General features: G+C 38.0%; 1 protein-coding gene across 2 annotated transcripts; it reads right to left on the bottom strand.

The window, feature by feature from the left end:
• Positions 1-1,380: 1,380 nt before the first annotated feature.
• On the bottom strand, positions 1,381-17,808 carry LOC137972441 (calcyphosin-like protein). Of its 2 annotated transcripts, none has more exons than XM_068819164.1 (7): positions 17,671-17,808; positions 14,565-14,670; positions 11,285-11,381; positions 10,970-11,050; positions 7,154-7,251; positions 4,471-4,579; positions 1,381-3,441 (listed from the first exon to the last, which is right to left on the bottom strand). In XM_068819164.1, the coding sequence occupies exons 2-7, from the start codon at positions 14,642-14,644 to the stop codon at positions 3,340-3,342; spliced, it is 567 nt and encodes a 188-aa protein (XP_068675265.1). In that variant the 5' UTR covers positions 14,645-14,670; positions 17,671-17,808; the 3' UTR covers positions 1,381-3,339. The 2 variants fall into 2 exon arrangements, with proteins under 2 accessions (XP_068675265.1, XP_068675264.1); XM_068819163.1 differs by lacking the exon at positions 17,671-17,808 and adding an exon at positions 16,338-16,543.
• Positions 17,809-19,540: the final 1,732 nt, after the last annotated feature.

The following is a 19,540-nucleotide window of genomic DNA, read 5'->3' as shown; positions in this document are numbered from 1 at the left end:
TTTTTGTGTAACATGTAGCACAGACAACCCAGTTTGATGTGAAGGCTATAAAGAGAAAAGGGGAGAAGTACAAAGCTATTAACACAGGTAACCCAGGCATACTGAAAAGTACAAAGTGCTCCTGATAGGAGTCGAGCTAGCCTGTGAGAGAGCTCTCCAAAGCAAGGCGGTGGACTAGTCAGCTCTGTCTTCAAAAATGCTAAGTGTATGGGTAATTGACAAGTACCAAATCAAGTTCATGTAAACTAGCTAATGCTTTATGTACAGCTATTTCGAGAAAGTTTGTCAAGAATAAAGTGCACGCGACAATCCCGAAAGGTAATATGGGATATGATCAATACACTGTTACTTTCCTTCAGCACTCGCAAACATATATCAGTGGCCTCCCCTACGATTCTTTTAAATTTCTTTGAAAAACAGTGCACTTAAAATCACCCACAATACCTTTCAGGATTGTCGCGTGCACTTTTTCCGACAACCTTTCTCAAAATAGCTGTATACAATGTACATGCACTGGTTCCTTGTGTATTAACTCTCCACTCTTTCCTGTACATGTCATTGCCGATGTGTATGCATTAAAAGAGAAAATACAGAGGTATGCTGTAATTCATTTTAGCTTGCATTGCCCTTGTACACAAACAGACCTTTAGTGTGAACAGTCTAAATTTTAGATGTTCTTTGACTGAAACACCAGTATGCACACTTCAGGTTTCGTTTGCAGTAATAATAACTATTATTCCTTATGGTACTAAAAGGTTTAGTGGGTACAGATATCACTTAAGAGACATCAGCTTGGGACAACCTTAAATGAGTGTTGACTGCAAAGCTATGTTTAGACACCCTTGTAGCATCCCTTTTTAAAGTTTATAACATGAATATCATTGATCTAGCAGGTTACTGCCTTTCAATAACGTGCGGACTATTAAATTCAAAGGCCAACCAACAAATGCGCTTTTTGCTACCGTCAATCAAATGTTTGGCAGCTCCTCCCAGCTTCTGACTATGTTGACTGAACTGTGGGCTTAACAATGTGATTTGATTACTGCGCACTCCACAGTAGTCGGAAGCTCGGAGGAGCCGCCGAACGTTTGATTGACCCTAGCGAAAAACGCATTTGTCGGTTGACCTTTCAATTTAAGAGTCTGCATGTTATTGAAAGGTGCAGTAAACCAATGATAGGCAGTCTAAATGGGTAATCTGGGGTAAGTATCAGTGAGCCTCTATGCATTTTCTCAAGTCTGTCATATGATTTGTTGTCAGATGTTGGCTTTTGTTCATTATGCTGACAATTTTTTTGAGCATTTTAGTGAGACAAATGCATTGAGCACTATTCGAGCATTTTAGTGCCATTTTTCCCCAAAAAAAATTTTCAGAGAAAACGAAAGTAAAATGTTTTTTTTTTATGGCAAAATTATAATATCAAGAACAATCCTTAGGAGATTACATTGAAACAACACTTACGTTGCAAAACAACAACAAAGACTAACTATCTGTCACTTGAGGTGGTGCATTTCAGTTTCAACACTTGAAAGAAACGTTCTTATTAGAAGGATTGACTCTACAACACTTTATCATTTAACAGTAATGTTATGGTACCAGGTCAAACACCAATTATTGCTGAAAAAGATTTGTTACCATGGCAAAAGGAAAGCCCTGCAACAACACCCCATAGTTTGGATTTAGCTGTGCATATCCCAAAAATGAAGTTCGTGACCCACAATTTTTTTTTTCTTAAATGCAACCAGCATGCCAGAATGAAACTTTCTGCAAAGTTCAAAAAAAATTGTGTGGAGCAGATTTAGAGCCACCTTAAATAACTGAAAATTTAAGATAGCTCTGAATCCGCTTCACAGAATTTTTTTAAACTCTGCAGAGAGTTTCATCTTGGCCAGCTGATCACTTGTGTGCAATAAAAAAAATGGAGTTAGTTTTTCAGATATGAGGAACTAAAGCCAAAATATAGGGTGTTTTTGCAAGGCTTTCCTGTTGCCATGGTAACTTGTTACATCACAAAAATGACTGCATTTTGTTCAGCAATAATTGATGTTTCACATGGTACCATAACATACATTGCTGTTACGTGATAAAGTGTTGTAGTGTCAATGCTTCCAATAACAAGGTCTCATGGAAGTGCTGAAACTGGTTTGAGCCACCTTAAATATCAAATACCATATACTGTTAACTTATGATACTACTTTTGTGTTGTACATACAGAGTACACTTTTGTGAAGCTGAGCCTTTATTTGTGTTGAAATGTTCAAATTAAGAAAATTCAAGTTTCAAAAACAGCCTTCACCCTAAGTTTATGTAATGAGCATTAACTGGATATTTTAGTGACTTTTTGTGGGGAGACCAAGCACTTTAGTGAGGAAGAAGGAGCACTCAAAGCATTTTAGTGGCAAAGTAAAAGCATGTACAAAAGTCTAGTCAGATGTCTACCCTTGTCAAATTCTATTGATTCTTTAGAATCTTGTTTTAGGATCTTGTGAAAGCAGATTTTTCGAACAGAAATATCCTTGAAGAATGAGGAAAAGTAAAGGAAGAACATTAAAGTTTTTTGGCTAAAATACCCATCAAGTCAAATCCTTTATTGCACTCTTAAAAGATATAAAGTAAAATTAATATTATATAACAATGTCCATCATCTTCACACTATCACAATAAAACATCATCAATTCTTTAAAAACCAATGCACACTTCAGGTTTTGTTTGCAGTAATAATAACTATTACTCCTAAGGGTTGTTTTTTCAAGCTGTTGTCTCTAAAGTGATATCTGTGCCCACCCATACAAGGCTAACCATAACCTTTTATGGCACTAAAAGGTTTAGTGGGCACAGATACCACTTTAGAGACAACACCTTGGGAAAACAACCCTAAATGAGTGTTGCCTGCACAGCTAAGTTTCTATGCAGACCTACAAACCAAACACTTAAAGGGGGCAAGACTATGGTTTTCTTCCGTGTTAAGGATGATTTGGAGTAATTTTGCTGTGCTTCGTGTACAAGAAGAACCCTTAGGTTTTTGTGCTCAGTACACCTGTGACAAAAATTTTCAATTCTAAGAAAGCACAATAGGTTTGGACATCAAATCTTTTAAGTGATCATGCTCAGAAGAAAAACCTCATACTACAGTACTTATATTACTTGATAAGAAGGATTAAAAAGACTTTTAAAAAAAAAAACTCCTTAGAGAGTATGGCATTCAAAACAAATATTTAAGCACACCAAACTGGAAAACTACCACACTGGCCACTATGTGTAACTTTCCCTTCAGTTGAGTTCTGGAACAATTTTGTAAATGGCTAAAACCTCTTCACATGTCTTAATGAAAGAGATGCTTCACAACTTCCATGCATTTCTAACCATCAAATCAAAGTAGGCATCATTATCAATGTTTGCTCCCACATTGGAGTAATACTCCAAAAATTCTTCTTCCGTCACCTAAGGAATGGAAAAAAGGTTACATGTACGTCGTGACACCATTGAAAATTTATTTCAACACTTGGATTTTGGAGCAACCAATCACATTTCTGAAAAAATAAATTATTATTTTGATGGGTGTATGCATAATGGTGGTAAGAGTTAGAAGGAGAGCCTTCCTCCCACCAGCCACTCCGAAAGCTTGCTTAATTGTAGGCTAACACAAGTATTGCAGGTTCATATTTTGTTTTCTGAAACCGCTGGCAACACAATACAGTGCGACAGCTTTGCAAATTTCAAGTTTTTGCAACTAAATTTCACATACTTAGATGCATGTGGATTTCAATAAGCGTCACGAAGTGTCCCCTTGCTCTTCTCCCCAACTTCAACATCACTCATGTCATGGAATACGGACAAAAATGTCACAAAGTGACCCCCAAATGCTGCCCTTTAAGTAAAGATTAACGGCTGCATTTACCCTAACCTAAAAATAATGCTAACCTTTATCCTTACCTTGTTGTTGAAAATAGGTAGCAATTGCCCAGACTTAAAGGGACACTTCGTGTTGGATGTCAAAATTGGACATGCATCTAATTAGGTGCATTTCTGGACATAAGTGAAATTTTTTTGTATCTTGTTGCAGTATTGCTGAATTTCAAGCCCCGAATAATATTAGAATCAAAGGCAAAGGTGGAAAGAACACTACGACACTGCAACTTTGTTAAGTATTTCCATTGGTTGATGCAGTACTTAAATACTGTTTACAAGTCTTGTAAACTTCACATGTGAAACAAACTTTACAGTTAAACTGTTTAAAGTTTTCTTAAATGTGATGAATGAATATAAAATACTTTTTTTAAGCTTGCCATCACTGTGGACATTCCCTGAACTACAAATGAACTATTATTTTTGCTACAAGTGAATGTTATTTTATTTTTGAGAGAGAGTTGAAAAGTTAACTCAAATGCTCAACATTCTAACTTAATTTTTATCACTTATCAAAAATTTTCCCCTTGGTCTTGCATAAATCCATTCAATTATTTGAGTTACCTTTCCATCTTTGTCATCTGGTTCAAACGTCCTCAAAAATTCTTCAAACACTTCCTTCTCTGTCTTTTTTCCATTTTTGTAATCAGGGTGCTCTCTGCAACTATAAGTCCTAAAGGAACACAAAAACATTTAATCAAGTTGATCAAAAAGTATACATGTAGTTCAGTAGTCTGCAGTCAAAATACTGGTTGCACTTCAAGATACAGCCACAGTAAGAAACACCTTCAGGCTTTGTACACTATTTTAGACCAAAATAGACCATAGTTCATGCCTTTATAACCAGCAAATTGGACTACTACTGTAACATTACAACTCTTTGCTCACTGGCCTCCCGAAGTACTTAGTCAAACGTCTCCAGAGTGTACAAAATGCTGCTGCACGCTTAGTATCTGGTTCGAAGAAGTACAAGCATATATCACCTGTTCTACATCACCAGTTGAAAATAGAATCATTTTTAAAATTCTTCTGATGGCCTACAAGTGTCCCTAACAACGCTCTGACATATTTATGTGATCTTATCGTAAGGTTTAAGCCTACATGTACTAGAGCACTAAGATCAGGTTCAAAAATCCTTCTGATTGTTCCTAACTCCTGGACAAAAGGATAATGGAGATTGGGCGGTTTCTGTTCATGGCCCTTCCCTATGGAACAGCTTGCCAGACTATCTCAAAATTCAGAAGACACGGGAAAACTTTAAAAGAAAAACTTAGGGCTTATCTATTTAATTACACTTTTATTTAATCATGATCAATTACAATTCTAAATTCTATTTTTTATAAGTTTTTAAGTGCCATCGAACTCTGGGAATTTGGCGCTATATAAGTGTACATATTATACTACAAGGCTGCTGCCTAAGAAAATTTTAAAGGGGCCCTCAGAGCTAAACGCTGAGAACTTAGGAGCCCAACATATCAAGTGAAAGGTGTTGCTGTGAAAAATTAAGGAGCCGAGAGCTATTCTTTGGGAGCCCCAGGCTACCGGGCTCCTGTTAGGTAACAGCCTTGTACTATATTAAAAACTCAAGGACTTTGAAGGACCACATTTTGAAATTTCAAGGACCTCTTTTTTAAATATAGTTAAATAAAATTTAACATAGTTAACGACTAGGAGCTAGTCTGGTCAGTAGTGTTTTGCAGGCGGTTGTTAGTGTCTTGGCCGTCTGGTAGCGTTGTTCAGCGTTTTGGTGCGTTCTGTAGCGTTTGTTGTAGTTACATGGTTCACGACCGGGAGCTAGTCCGGTCAGTAGCGTTTTGCAGGCGTTTGTTAGCGTTGTTATGCGTTTTTGTAGCGTTTGCAGCACTCTTTAGGTTGGGGGAGCCCTGGGGCTGACATGGTTCAGCGGTATTCCTGCGTAGTGCATGCGTTGTCCAATGTGCTTGCAGCGTGTTTGTTGCTCTGTTGGCGTGGCGTTGTGAGTCGGTTTAGGAGTTTAGTGGTTCTCGGCGTTCCCTCCCTCTCCCCCCCCTTTCTTTTTTTTTTTTGTGTGTTATTATTATTATTATTATTATTATTATTATTCCACTGAGCTATCTGGCTCAAGTGTGACGGGTGCCTTAGGGGGGCCTGGCGCGGGGGGCTCGTGGCTTGGTTGCGGGTTGGGCAGGCCAGTCGGGTGTTCTAGCGCCTTGGGGATGTGACTGCGGTTGCAGCCCCCAGGCTTCCTGGGCACCTACCCTCCACTGGCGACGTGGGCGTTAATTTAAGTTGAAGAGTTAATCACAGCCAAAAGTCAACATCAATCAAGAACAATAACACCTGATATGTTTCGCATTCTTAAGAAATGCTCATGCAAATTTGATTGTCTTGTGTATGAAAATGTTCCTTATTCGCGAGCACAAACCGTGTCTGAATATCCAAAGTGCCTCGATAAAGGCAAAACTTTTCACCTAGCCTCTAGGGACTTTGAACTTAATCTTGAACATTAATATTCGAGGTATCTGTAAAATATTATATTTGACCTGATGATGGTGTCATGAGGACACCGAAACGTTGTCTTTAATAAGTATGTTTCTGCCCGTAATTTTTATCATCAAATCCATTACATTATCATGTTTGAAGAATTTACTCACGAAAATAGTCTGACAATACGATTCTTGCTCACTTTCCATAATGTACATGAAAATAATACAATTAAGGCACTGGTAACTATTCTTGACCCCACAGCTTAATTGTCGCGTTTGTATGAAATAACTTGAGCGGCTGATTATTTTTAATGAAGTTCTCCAAGATTGAAAATGTGGGGTAATAAAAATTCAAGGACTTTCAAGGGCCAGGAATGAATAGCAGAGATTTTCAAGGACTTTCAAGGCCTTGAAAGTGTAATCTCAAAATTCAAGGGTTTATGTATAAAACAGTGCCACAGGAAAGTACTGCTCAGTAGCTTTCATTTAAATAGTCACACTTTAGGATTTCACTTGCAGACTAAAAAGAAGGGACCACCTCATTTGTACAATGAAATAAACAGCAACAGCGCTAAATACTGCACTGAAGCTTTCAATCAATGGCCATGCTAAGAATTTCAAGCACACCATGAATAATTATTACAATCGTCTTTAAGGATTTTATCTACAAGCTTAAAACAACAAAATTGGTGTCAAATGACATTCTCCCCAGAGTAATCCTGACTGATAAAAGCAAACTGATAATGTGACTTGGTACTGCATCACTTTGAAAAAAAACTTACTTCTTCAAGTCTTCAAAAGTTAATACACCATCGCCAGTCTTGTCTGCCTTCTGAAACGCCTTTTTGACCACAGCAAGTCTAGAACCAGACAAAGGTTTCTGCAATTGAAAGACTTGATGTAAGTAGGTGCGTTTCAGTGGTTAGGGTGTAACACCACTGATCGCAATTGTCCTTGTGGTCTTGTTCTCCAATCTACTGGCTATGTAAACAGCCACTTGGTTAAGTTTTCAACCATGTTATCTTCTATTTGAATTTTTTCTTTCTCTGCTTGCTGTTGTAAAGCACATTAATTTTGAGTTTATTTATAATAAAAATGTGCTTTGTATTATAGATCAATTCACACTACTACCAGTGTAAATCTTGTCATGACCACTGTGATTGGTATGAAAAATTCCTATTTTGCACTAATTCACTTGCCGAGTTGTTATCGGACAGTTCATTATCAGATAGTTTTGTTATCAGACCGTTCAATAAGCCAATCACATTCCAAGTTGTAATTTAAATTCAAACAATCACAACCTTGGTTTCAACCACCACAGATACAGTGTACAGACTCCTAAACTGAGCTTTCTTTCTTTCTGAGTGACATTAAACAATTTACACCTCATTTGTCAGTCTTTAATGCAAATTTTCCTTTCTTTCAAAACTTGGCTCTTCTTTTCTCGGAAATCAAAATTTTTATGATTAATAGGCCTTTTTTGATATGTTAAAATTCAGCTTGATAGTGAGGCAGTGAGGACAAAGACAAAGTAAAGTGGTGATATGTAAATATTTTTCACATTCATCATACATCCCAGCCATTTTCCAATAAAAAAGTATAGAAAAAATAGGAAGAAATTAGCAGGAATATAGGAGATTTATAGGACAAAATATAGGAGTTCTATAGGAGGATTTTCAGGCACTCACAAATAAAATTCTTAGGTTGAAACACAATACAATGAGTCTTGCATCATTTCACGAGTTTGCAATGTGTTCATTGATAAGACGATTTACAAACAAAAGTAAACAGTGATTGTCAACAGTCACATGACCACCCCTTACAACCTCCAAAAAAGGTCAGCCGCTTATGAATAGTTTAACTTCCAATAGTGACCAACATCAATGCTTATGAGAGTTTGTAAAATGACCACTAAAGGCAAAATGCTTTCATCTGTTATCAAACTCTCTCAACTACATTTGTAATTCTTTAAGGAAATGTATGAAGATCAGTATGAGAATTTCTAAGTGGATATTGGGGCTTAAAGGGTTAACATGTTACTAGATATATATCAAGAGGTGACACATTTTGAATGAGAAACATTTAACACTTTCATTTTCCTTTAACTGTATTTATAGGAAATATCAGAGTTTTTGGCTCATTATAGGAGTTTTATAGGATCCTATAAAATAAATAGGAAAAATAGGATTTACAGGAAGGCTGGGATGTATGCATTCATTCAAACATGTTTCTATAATTGTTTTTGTTCTCACTGCCTCACTAGCAAGCTGAACATTCGATATTTTGAAAATGACCTATTGGTAAGAGGTGAGTGGAGTCCAATCACATGAGGCCGAGTACTATTAAGGATTAATTGAACGAATGTTTTGGAAATTTTTTGTTTATCAGTGTGGCCGGAAGTAGGAGCATTATGTGTGGAGCATTTAGCGGTTTTTGTTCCCTCCCTCCCCACCCTCTGCTTTAATAACAACCTTTATTTAAAGAGGGTAACACCTATTACTATAAAAGTATTCTCCACTGTGTATCAGTGTGACAGGTGCCCGTTTTTCTCGAGTGCGTGTGGGCTCATGGCTGGGTTGTCAGGTTTTGCCAGCCATTGGTGCAGTCTCCATCTTGGAGCTGGCTGCCAATGGTGGAAGCTCCAGGATGTCTCTGGCACCCAACCTCCAAAGAGCAATGAGGTTGTTTACCATGATAACATAGCTAGTTGGGATGATTATTAACATAAGGTCAAAATAATTTAAATATGCATAATACAATGGTCAAAATTTATCAATATGGTATATGAGGTGAGGTTTATATTCCTCATCAGGATGTTTTGCAGTATCTGTGTACCTAAGGAGATAGTGAGTGAGGCAAAATGCAACACACTGGGACGTTCAATCACTGACCCTGAGCTTCAGAGCACTACACTAAGTTAACATCAACTATGACCTACTAACAAATATTGGCTGAGGTCACACTTGACTTATACACTATAGTAAATCAGTGGTTTTGGGGTTCAATCGTGTCAATCAAACGTTAAGTTGGTAACAGACAAATAAATGCAGACATTCCTTTTTCATTTGCATGACTGATTTTTACGTCAATAAAATAGGCTTCATTCTGCCGTGCCGCTTGATAATGATGATTGTGGCTCTTTTCCTTTTGATTATTGCTATCCCAAAAGCTCACCAGTTTCATTTGCTGGCTCTTTACTTTCTTCACAAAAGAAAACAAAAATATTGCTCTCCTTGCAAGAAAAGTCCGACAGCAGCGGAAACGGAAAGCCGCTTTCACATGGCAAACCCAACGGCTTGGGTATATCCCAGACCGCAAGGATGGTTTGAAGAGATATAGGGAAAAAAATGTATTGTAAAACTAAAGGATGAAAGCTCTGAAATTAAAAAAAAAAGAGCGTTTGAAGTGCTTCGTCAGTATGTACAAGTAAGTGATAATGTCGAAGTGAGAACTGGCCTCGCAGGCTTTGACATTCATTCTTGTTGCCAAGTTTGTGTGTGCTGTGCGTTATGCTGTGTAAGGGAAAAATACTTCGGCATGCTTCTCACAGACCTTGGGAGAAATTATTCACAAACATCTACTCACATTCAGTTGGTGGATCAGTAAACGAAAGCACAGTGATTCAGAACGTATCTCAGAGTATCAAAAGCAGAGGTTTTATGTGTGTGTTTGTATTTCAAAGGCTGGCACAATCGAAGAGTCGTTGCATGTTGCATGTCAAAAAAAACAACATCAACAAGCTGTCATCTAACAGGGATGGCACTAGGATTTTTCAATCTGGGTCCTGGGACCCGCATGTTCGGCCAAATTGGGGTCCCAAGCATTTTTTGGGGGTCCCAAAATCTTGGTGACCCTCTGCGAGAAAACGAGTTTGTTTTAAATTATGAGAAAAAGAGAGTAACCAACTTGGAATTAATATTGACGCATATGCATAGGACCGGCCGACAAAGGCTTTTTCTAGAGCCGTTACATTCATTCCTGGACAAGAACTCTGTTAATGAAAGAGCACCCTTTCCAAGGGTTTACCCATCACTGGTTTCCTCCCTTAGGAGCAACGAACAGTAACGTCTTTTGCTATGTATTTGCATTCAGTGACTTGCAGAGTACATTCCTCTGAAGAAGACCGCAGAAGGCGGTCGAAAATTTAGTTTAAACCTTTTTAGATGTTTTTAACCCCATTTCTTAGAACTTCAATTATGATCACAGATCGCTCCAACAGTTTTACAAACAACAGAATATACTGACAAATCAAAGCAAGTTGTGTGAGTTATTTAAGTCAGTGCCATGCGTCCTGGGACGCATTCAAATTTCGATGATGCATTTTTTGGATTTTATTTGCGTAAAAATGCACGATTTCTGCGTTAACGCGATCCCTGATCTAAAGAAAACAAATTTTAGACGAACTTGTGATAAACTAACTTAATTCAGGTTGGTTTACTATAGTAAACTTTGCTTTATCCTGCCACTGTTGCCAATGCGACAGACCAGACAGACATTTACCATAGTAATGTGAGGTAAGCTGGCCACATTACAAAATGTCTTAACTATGGTAAACTACGCTTTACTATAGTAAAAAAAAAAATGCAAGTGTGGCTTACTCTGAATGCCAAATAAAATTCATCTATATCAATGCCACCAGCTCCATCTTTGTCAAAATATGTGAACAATTCTTGCACCTCCTGCAGAACAAATAAAAGGGCAACACCATCAAAGTTAACACTCGATTGTATATATACACATTCACACACACAAACCAGTCTTTGAATGCTTCAAATCTTCACTTAAAGTAAGATTGCACCAGTTAGATCTTAAATGAAAAAGTTTTTGAAACCTTAAGAAAAAAAAGAGAAGTGACCTAAGTATCATCATCACACTTAAATTAATTTTAAGAACTTGAACAGCGTTCTTCATACCTCATCAGTGAGCCCACACCCATAGTCATGAAGCCCTTTCTTAAACTCGTCATAGCTCAGAGTTTTGCTGCGATCATCATCATAGATTCGAAACGTCCTATCAAAATGTAAACAAAAAAGCCACCTCTGTGTCGTTCTATGGTTGCAAAACTTAATTAAGAGCCTTAGAATTAAAAAAAAAGATTAATTACTTAATTAAGTCCCTCTGATAAATATCTCCAACAGGTGACAGACTCTCTCTTGAATTATTTTTACTATTATTGCTTTCCTTTAAGTTCTGCTCTTTTTCATAAGGTGCCAGGTACACTTCATGAACTTGATGCAGTCATAAAGGAGTTATGGATTACTTGTTGGACAGGGTCCTTTTTATTATGTGAGCAGTTCCTCTTCTGAAGCTCTTCTATTGATGTTCCAAGGGACTTTTTTGCTTGTGTACACCTTCCCATCCCCTTCTTCACAAGCCCAAGGGCACCTATGACCACTTGCATCATTTCTGTTTTCATGATCTTTATAGTTGCAGAACTAGTTTTTCCACTGTTTTCACTGAGGTGTTTCTTTCTGTGGGGGGGCTGACATGTCGATGAGCAGACAGATTCTCTCCAATTTACCTTTCACTGCTTTATCTGGTGGATTTGCCATAACCTCTTTCGCAGTTATCATCATCATCATCATCATCATCATCGTCGTCACCACCAACAAAAACATACCTACTGACCTAAAATGAGTTACAACGGTATCTAAAATGACCTAAAATGAGTAGGTCATTTTAGGACATTTTAGATAATGTTGTAGCTCATTTTAGGTCATTTTAGGTCATTCCAAAAACCAAAATTTGACTTGTGTTAATTGTTAATTTCACTTTACAGTGTCCCCAATTAGTGCTCCAGCGCTAAATCTACTAGACACTTAAATAAAGTTCCTTTCTGTCTTTTTCTTTTCTTGTTTTAGGAACTATGTGAGTTACGGTATTAACACATGAGTTTGTTTTTGCAAAATGAACAAGCAAGGCTCTGTGAGCAAGTGAGTTTTGTGAAAACAAACTAGTGCATTTATACTGTACAAAAGCACTTTCCATGAAGAAGTTTGTTTGTTATATAAATACTGAGATTTAGGTCTGTTTCCTTTGCCCTCCTTTTTAAATTTCTTGTTTTTATTTTCAAGACATTTTCTTGTGCGTTCAAAAGCAACATCTTCAATGATACTGACGAGATACTTGGATTCTTTCAAATGTCGATCAAAACTTGAAAGCAGACCTTGGAAGACTTAACGGTTCACAGTCTCTACCATCTTTTCACTTCACACTAAGGAATGAACTGGCAGAGATGTTCGTTCAATTAATACATAATTTTGGCTTTGATGTCTTCAGGATTTCTTTGTTCACGTTTTTCTTTCAGATATTCAACAAATAGCTTCACATCTCTCGCCATCTTAGCTCTTGTATTTTTGTTCTGTTTTTCGTTAACATAGGCCACTTTCAGAAATGGCTCAAGAGAGTCAACAGGCCACTTCTGAAAATAACACAATACTCTTTGTTTTTCCCTCCAAATTTGCATGTTTTTTTTTGTTTTCTCTTGGAACCATTGTAAGTCCCATGAGAAACTGGAATCAATGCTTATGCAAAATTAAGAGGGAAAAACAAAGAGTATTATGGTATTTTGGAAAATGGCCTATGGACTTTCTAAATGCTTAAATCTTGTGGAGCCTTGAGCCATTGCTGTTCAAAAGCGTAAGTTTTCTGTACTTTTAGTACAAAGTTTTTTCGCTCTGATGGCTTTGCATGCAAGGAGCTTCATGAATAAAATCAGTGGTGTCTTTTGACAAGTCACTTCTTGGAGCCTGACAAGTGAGTAGCCTGAGTCATTTTTTCAAGAGCTCAGAGTTAATTAATCAGGCACCCACTCGTTCAGAAATTTGGTCGCCCGCGCTTGCAAATAAGACATCCCAGGCGACCGTTAGGCAGCACCCTTGTTGCTTCCTTCAACTATCCTGCTCTTTTTATTGCATTTCACTGGTTGGCCCCTAACATACTTCCCCAGAATTGTTTGGCTTCCTCACCATTTGGTGCTTTGGGCTATTTCTTTTGTGCAATCCCAATTTCTGTACAGCTTTCTCTGCCTTTTTTTCCTTGGATGAGTTGATTCATAACCACCATTATCATTTGAGATTTTCACAATGCCCATCCAAGGCCAGTGGCAAGGTTTCAAAGTCCCGCAGTAATGTTGAACTACCCTCTGGATAGGTCACTGCCAGGTGTATGTGCTCACAAGGGACCAGCAAATAATTTTCTCTAGCTCAGCCTGTGTAACCCTTTGACACCCATACTGGCCTAAATTGGCCAGACTTAGTATTTTACTTTGTCTAACGTCAGACGATTTTACTCATCAATGGGGTTCCACTGGGAGTCAATGGGTCAAAGGTCCTTGTCTAACAAGGTAGCTTGGCCAAGTCAGCCGATTAAGACAAGCCCCACTGAGCCCAAACACACTTTTATACGGAAACCACCACTAATCACCATCATCATCATCATCATCATCATCAACCCATTGACTCCTAGGAGTGGGATTTAAAAGAATTTCCTCTGTCTTACGCCAGACTATTTTACTTATCAGTGGGGGGTGGTGCAAGAGTCATTGGATTAACAAACCCAATATCCACTCAAAAAGCCATTTAACATTATCATCATCACTACTACTACTTTGCTCCCATTTAATGAAAGTACTTGCCCCAGATCCGTTTATACTCACCCTTCCCCTCCCACCAAACTACAGTATACCATCTTTAAGTCCCTTATATTATAAGAAGAATAGTTATTGTTGCAATACACGGGACAATCTAATTCTGAAAATAATAACTTAATTAAACAATAGGTAGTTTTCATCACTGGCTTATGCCATAATTTAAACCATCAAAATTTACCATACAAAGTTCATACAATATGTTCTGGGAAATAATCCAAGACAAGACCTAAGACCTGAGACAAATTTGGACCAAGCACCGAGGGAGCTAATATATATCTTTTTTTATATTCAAACAAACATGACCCATGACCCACCACCCACCCACCCACCCACGCGATTTAGGCCTCATCCAAATATGGCAGTTGTTAAACTACTGATCTGCAAGAGGCAAATGCAGAGGCTTAAAACTCTGGGGAAAGGAAAATTAAAAAAACTCTGAGAAAGTGAAATAATCCACACACTCTCAAAAAGAGCAGCACTTTGTCTACCCATCACTATGAGGTCACCTTGATGGATCAGCCTTAAGGTTACCTTATGCCTACCTTCCCAAACCTTTAACACCAGCTTGTCGTCTTTTAAAGACAACTCTTAATTTTTGAAGTGAAGCTGGAGGACTGGCCATTTTCTTCTGAAGTAAATGCAAGAAGACTGAAGAAAAAGAAGCCCACAAAAAATCAGAATACAAACAGAAATTGATGATTGAAAAATGATGATTGAGGGACCACTGCAAAGCCATCCAAATTAGCAATGAAAATAATGTTAAAAAATTGTTTCATGGAAGTGAGTCGATTGTGAGAAAAACAATATCGAGACTGCTCCAGGCACACAACTGGTTTTGAAATGCTATTGAAACTGTACAGGGCTATTAAACTACCTAGCTAGAAACTGCAGGCCGACAATTAACAATTATTTGCTGACGGTGAGGTTAATAAAAACCAACGCGAAGTCAAGGTTTTTATTCAATGAGCCTTGTTCATCAGCTAATAATCACCAAGCCTTGTTCTTCAGCCAAGGCTGATGAACAATTATTGCACATGTACATACCATAGGGTCCATGTTGGTAATGATGACAATGATTGTTCAATACAATTGGTTTTTGGTTTAATGGTGCAGGGATGGCGCAGTGGTGAGAGTACTCGCCTCCCACACTCAGCGTCATGTGTGTCATTGAGTTTGTTGGTTCTCTACTCTGCTCTGAGAGATTTTTCCCTGGGTGCTCCGGTTTTCCCTTCTCCTCAAAAGAGAATATTTGATTTCAGTTTACAGTGTCCCCAGTTAGTGCTCCAGCGTTAGAAAACTGGACTCTTAACTAAAAGTTTCTTGGTGAGGGGGTTAAGCCAAAGAACCCAGAGAAAAACCTCCACTGGTCTCACCCTGTTTCCTGATCCCAAAGATTTGATTTGTATTAATGTCTTAACAAAAGTAGAGCACTATGATGATCATCATCATCGTTACTAATGAGTGAAATGTCACACTGACAATTAAGGCCAACAGCTGGAGTGGTTTTCAAGGCCAACAAAAACAACCAGCTTCCCACTAGGAAAGCCACTATCAATATTATTATTGCTTTTGAGGAGAATTATTTTTCACGATATTATTACTATCATTAATTTAGAATACAAAGAAAATCCCTGTTGGTTTTAACCAACAAAAATACAGCCTGGACTCTCAAACTAAGTACTACTAAATTACAGTAATTCCGGAAAAAACTATTTCAATTTCTCCTTCAACTTGGAGTATCGGAAATTTTGGTGCAAGGAGACGCACCTTAAAATGCTAGTTCGGCTCATTTATGGAAGAGCACAAAATACCCAAAGAAACAGCTGCACGGAATTAAACAAAGTGTTCTTGCAAATATTTTAAGTTCATATCCAGGAACGTTCGTCATTGCCTTGCTCTTTATAACGCGTATTTGAATAGGAATTCAAGAAACGGCGATAGTTCACTGCATATGTTTCTGTTGTCACAAAGCAGGCCGAGTTTAATATTAATAGCGCGCCAATTAATTATACGACGATAGTTTACTATTTCTCTTGTACCTGACAATGCTTCTCTCTAATTCTTAATGGGACAACAGCATCTTTTGTTTATCGTAGTCATAGCAAATTCTACTTTTACAATTGAGACAAAAATCTTTAAAAACTTAAATCGGCTATTGGCTTATTCCTCGATCTCGAACCGTCTAAACGATTCTTTAACGCTCATCTCGAATGCACAATAAATGTCGTTGAGTATTCAAGAAAATGAACATTAAGTCGAAGCTACGGAGGACAAGAACGGCCGAATGTAAATAAAACACCAAAAAGTATACTTACAGCAGTTTCACAGTAGGTTTTTTCAAAATTCTACGCAGAGAATTTTTTCCAACAGCTAAAGTTAACGAACACTCCCCGTATGAAAGGCTTGGCTACTGGGCCTGTCAAATGTGCTATTTTTAGAGTAATTGCGTGTCGTTTCGTTACGCACGTGGAAAGTAAAACCAGTACGCGAAGGTAACTTTGTGTGACACCGTGTAAAAATGCGATATAAAATATGCAATTCCTCTTATTTCATCTGTTTTCCTTGTTAAACATGAATATTAAAATAAACACACAGACAATTGCTGAGGAAGATAGCCGCTCTATTTAATATACAAAAGAACACGAGGTCTCAAGTGGCGTCTCGAGACAAAACGAGCTTTCACTGAGGTGCTAGGCCGGGTTCACGGTGGTGGCCTAACGGTTGTTGTCTAAATCGTGCTTCAACAATTTTATCGAGCGCTCGAAGTAACAAGCTTAACTCGGGTTCTTCAAATGTAAGAAATAGCCCTTCTAGAAATCATGTCTTCCAGAAATCATAAACCTTTACCAAGAATCCAAGATGACTTGTCCCTCTCAGTCGGTAGACTGAGACAGCTGGCTTCATTTGAATACTTTTAAAACGCAAAGTAGAAGTATTAGCTTATCAAGATGGGAGTTTATAATTATGCATCGAATTAGTCAGAATATATTTCGCGTGGTACATCATAAAATTTTAGTAAATTTTGTTCTTCAAACTCTGTTTGGATAGACAAAATTGCTTTCAGACATCACGAGGAACTTCTGTGAAAGAGGATTTTCAGCATTTTCACAATTTTTGTAATTATTTACAGCGTCTTACACACTACAACCAAATCTAACTAATATTTTAAAGTCATCAAAATGTCTTCAAACGAAGCGCGCCCGCTTTACACCAGCCCAAAGATCTGGCACTGCCCTCCGAAATTTCGCTACCTTAATCATGTTTTTCTTTTTTCCTGTATAAACAGACAGCTAGCAAAAGGCAAGGCACCGTGCCAGAAAATTTAGGGGTGCTCGGCGCTCCAAACATGGGTACCGTGCCGGTATTTCGGAGTACCGTTCCATTTTTTTGTGCGTGTGTAAAAAGGTTTTATGCAGAAAGACATCACCCTACTCAGACATGCGAGACAAGAAGTTAGACAGGGTTTTTGTGTAATATTTGCTCCAGGAAAGAGAGAACTTGTGAGCTTTCATGCGACCTTAAAAGCAAATAGAACAGCTGCAGCGTCGAGCCTTTTGTCGATTGCTAAGAAATACAGAATAAATCAGCTGCTAGGTTTTTCGTCTGCAGTTCAATGCCCCTGGTTAGTTGAGAAAAATCTTTACTTACCGGATAAGATCGTTGACCTTTGCAAAATTAAGTTCAGCAAAGACTGGCGTGTTGTGCTTGATTAAGACGCTGTATAACACCAAAGATGCGCAAATCAGCCTGTGAGTTGAAACCGCAGTAAGTGACAATACAAGCGATATTTGCATTCTTTGACTGAAATATATATTAAGAACCTCCTTTTGTATTTATGTTAATTTTCTACTCTTTTTTGTTTATTATTTTTAGGAGCACGTTTTCGTAGAGTATTCGTTGCAGCATCATCCAATATAGTCCTGTTCCGGGACTCCCTGTTACCCCGCCCTGAAAATGTGGTCATCAGATGTTACGAACACAAAACCTTAACGAAAACTGAAAAGATCATCGCAATTATACGGATAAGCAACTTCGGTACTACCCTGCCAGCAGAGCCTTTCTTAAGTCGACGAGAAAGAAAGGACTCTACAGAAATTGTTTAGAGCAATACTCACTGTTTATAAACAGTTCTTAAAATTTTCCAACCACAGAACAAAAGAACCTTTGTTTCGACACTGAATAGGCCTGAAAAAATATCAGGCTTTTGAACTGGATTCCATGACTGCGCAATTGCGCTTCACTTGCTCAACCAACTGAGCTATCAGCATTCCTGTTTGCAACTGCTTATCAGTCTATTAAACTGCGATAATCTTTCCAACTTTCATTTCGTGGTCATTCCGCAGTTCAAATGTATGACATTTTCGTGATAGATTCTAAATTTATTTATGAACAAAAACACCTGAGAAAGCAAAACATCAGACTCCTGTCGGGGGCGGGTCCATACCGGTTTCCACCGTTTTACGGAAATCGGTCAGAAACACGGGAAAGGGGGCTTTGGAGAGCTAAAATCCAAAAAAAAACAAATCCCCAAGGAGCATGCCCCCAGAGCCCTTTAGAAACTTTTTCGCTGTTTTGGAAACCGGTCATTATTACTATCCGACAGTTTCAATGTGCGAAAAGATTTTTATATTTGCCCATGCATTATTATCCACACTCTTAGCTCACCTAAGAAAAGGCGTCTACCAAAATCTTAGCCAACGTTTCACGTGCAGTATATGCTATAATCTGGAGAGCAACAATTAATTCACTCTAACAAAGGGCTAACACTCAATCGTTGTTTAACCATACAGTAAATTCTTCATCAAGTTAATACAAAAGGTAGAACAGATAATGATATCAATGTTCACTCTTGGAAACTTCTTTTTTTTAATTTCCAAACAAAACTGAAGACCTGGAAAGCATCATGGTGCTTCTTTGGTGGTGGAAAGCAGTAGTCAGGGACAAATGGAAACCACAGTTGGAACCTTTTCCCTTATTTAATCATTAAAGATTTGTCCATTGCTTGTTTGTTCGTTTGTTTGTCATTTATTTATTTGATCAGGTTGAAGTTATGGCAGCTATTCAGCTAATGTGGACCTGCTATACCCACCCACCCACCACCCATACACTCACAAAAGAGAGCCACATCATCGGGAATTTCATCCCCAAATCTTCTCAAATAATGTGTGGGTTCATGGAAGATATTTTTAGAGACGGTGCCTACGATTTATAGTCCTTATCCGAGACCTTACCATACAATATCAAAACTTTGATTGGAGGAGCAGTCTTTGTGCACACTGAATATATTGTTATCATTTAAAAAACAGAAAACATGAATGTTATGTTTCTCCGGTTTTGAAGATATATCGTCAACTCTCATTGGCTGTTAAGATCTTGCATTGCCTTCTATTCCGTCCAGGCTGCGATAATGCTGAATTGTGTTCAGCGCGGTATGCAACAGAATGCGAGTGTACGTTGTGCTTACACCATAGAATCATCATACTCAATTGTCTGACCCTGAAGAAATTCATTTTTTCAA

This window comes from Montipora foliosa, chromosome 10 (assembly GCF_036669935.1).
Source record: "Montipora foliosa isolate CH-2021 chromosome 10, ASM3666993v2, whole genome shotgun sequence".
Classification (NCBI taxonomy): domain Eukaryota; kingdom Metazoa; phylum Cnidaria; class Anthozoa; order Scleractinia; family Acroporidae; genus Montipora; species Montipora foliosa.
This window is presented reverse-complemented; position numbering and strand designations above follow the sequence as displayed.

What these genes read in the sequence shown, in the direction of transcription:
- LOC137972441 (XM_068819164.1), bottom strand. Translation starts at nt 14,644, where the DNA reads ATGGCCAGTCCTCCAGCTTCACTTCAAAAATTAAGAGTTGTCTTTAAA. An exon ending in GGTGTTAAAGGTTTGGGAAG is followed by an intron (nt 11,382 to 14,564) that starts GTAGGCATAAGG and finishes ACATTTTGATAG; the next exon opens with GACGTTTCGAATCTATGATG. An exon ending in AATTTTATTTGGCATTCAGA is followed by an intron (nt 7,252 to 10,969) that starts GTAAGCCACACT and finishes TTTCAATTGCAG; the next exon opens with AAACCTTTGTCTGGTTCTAG.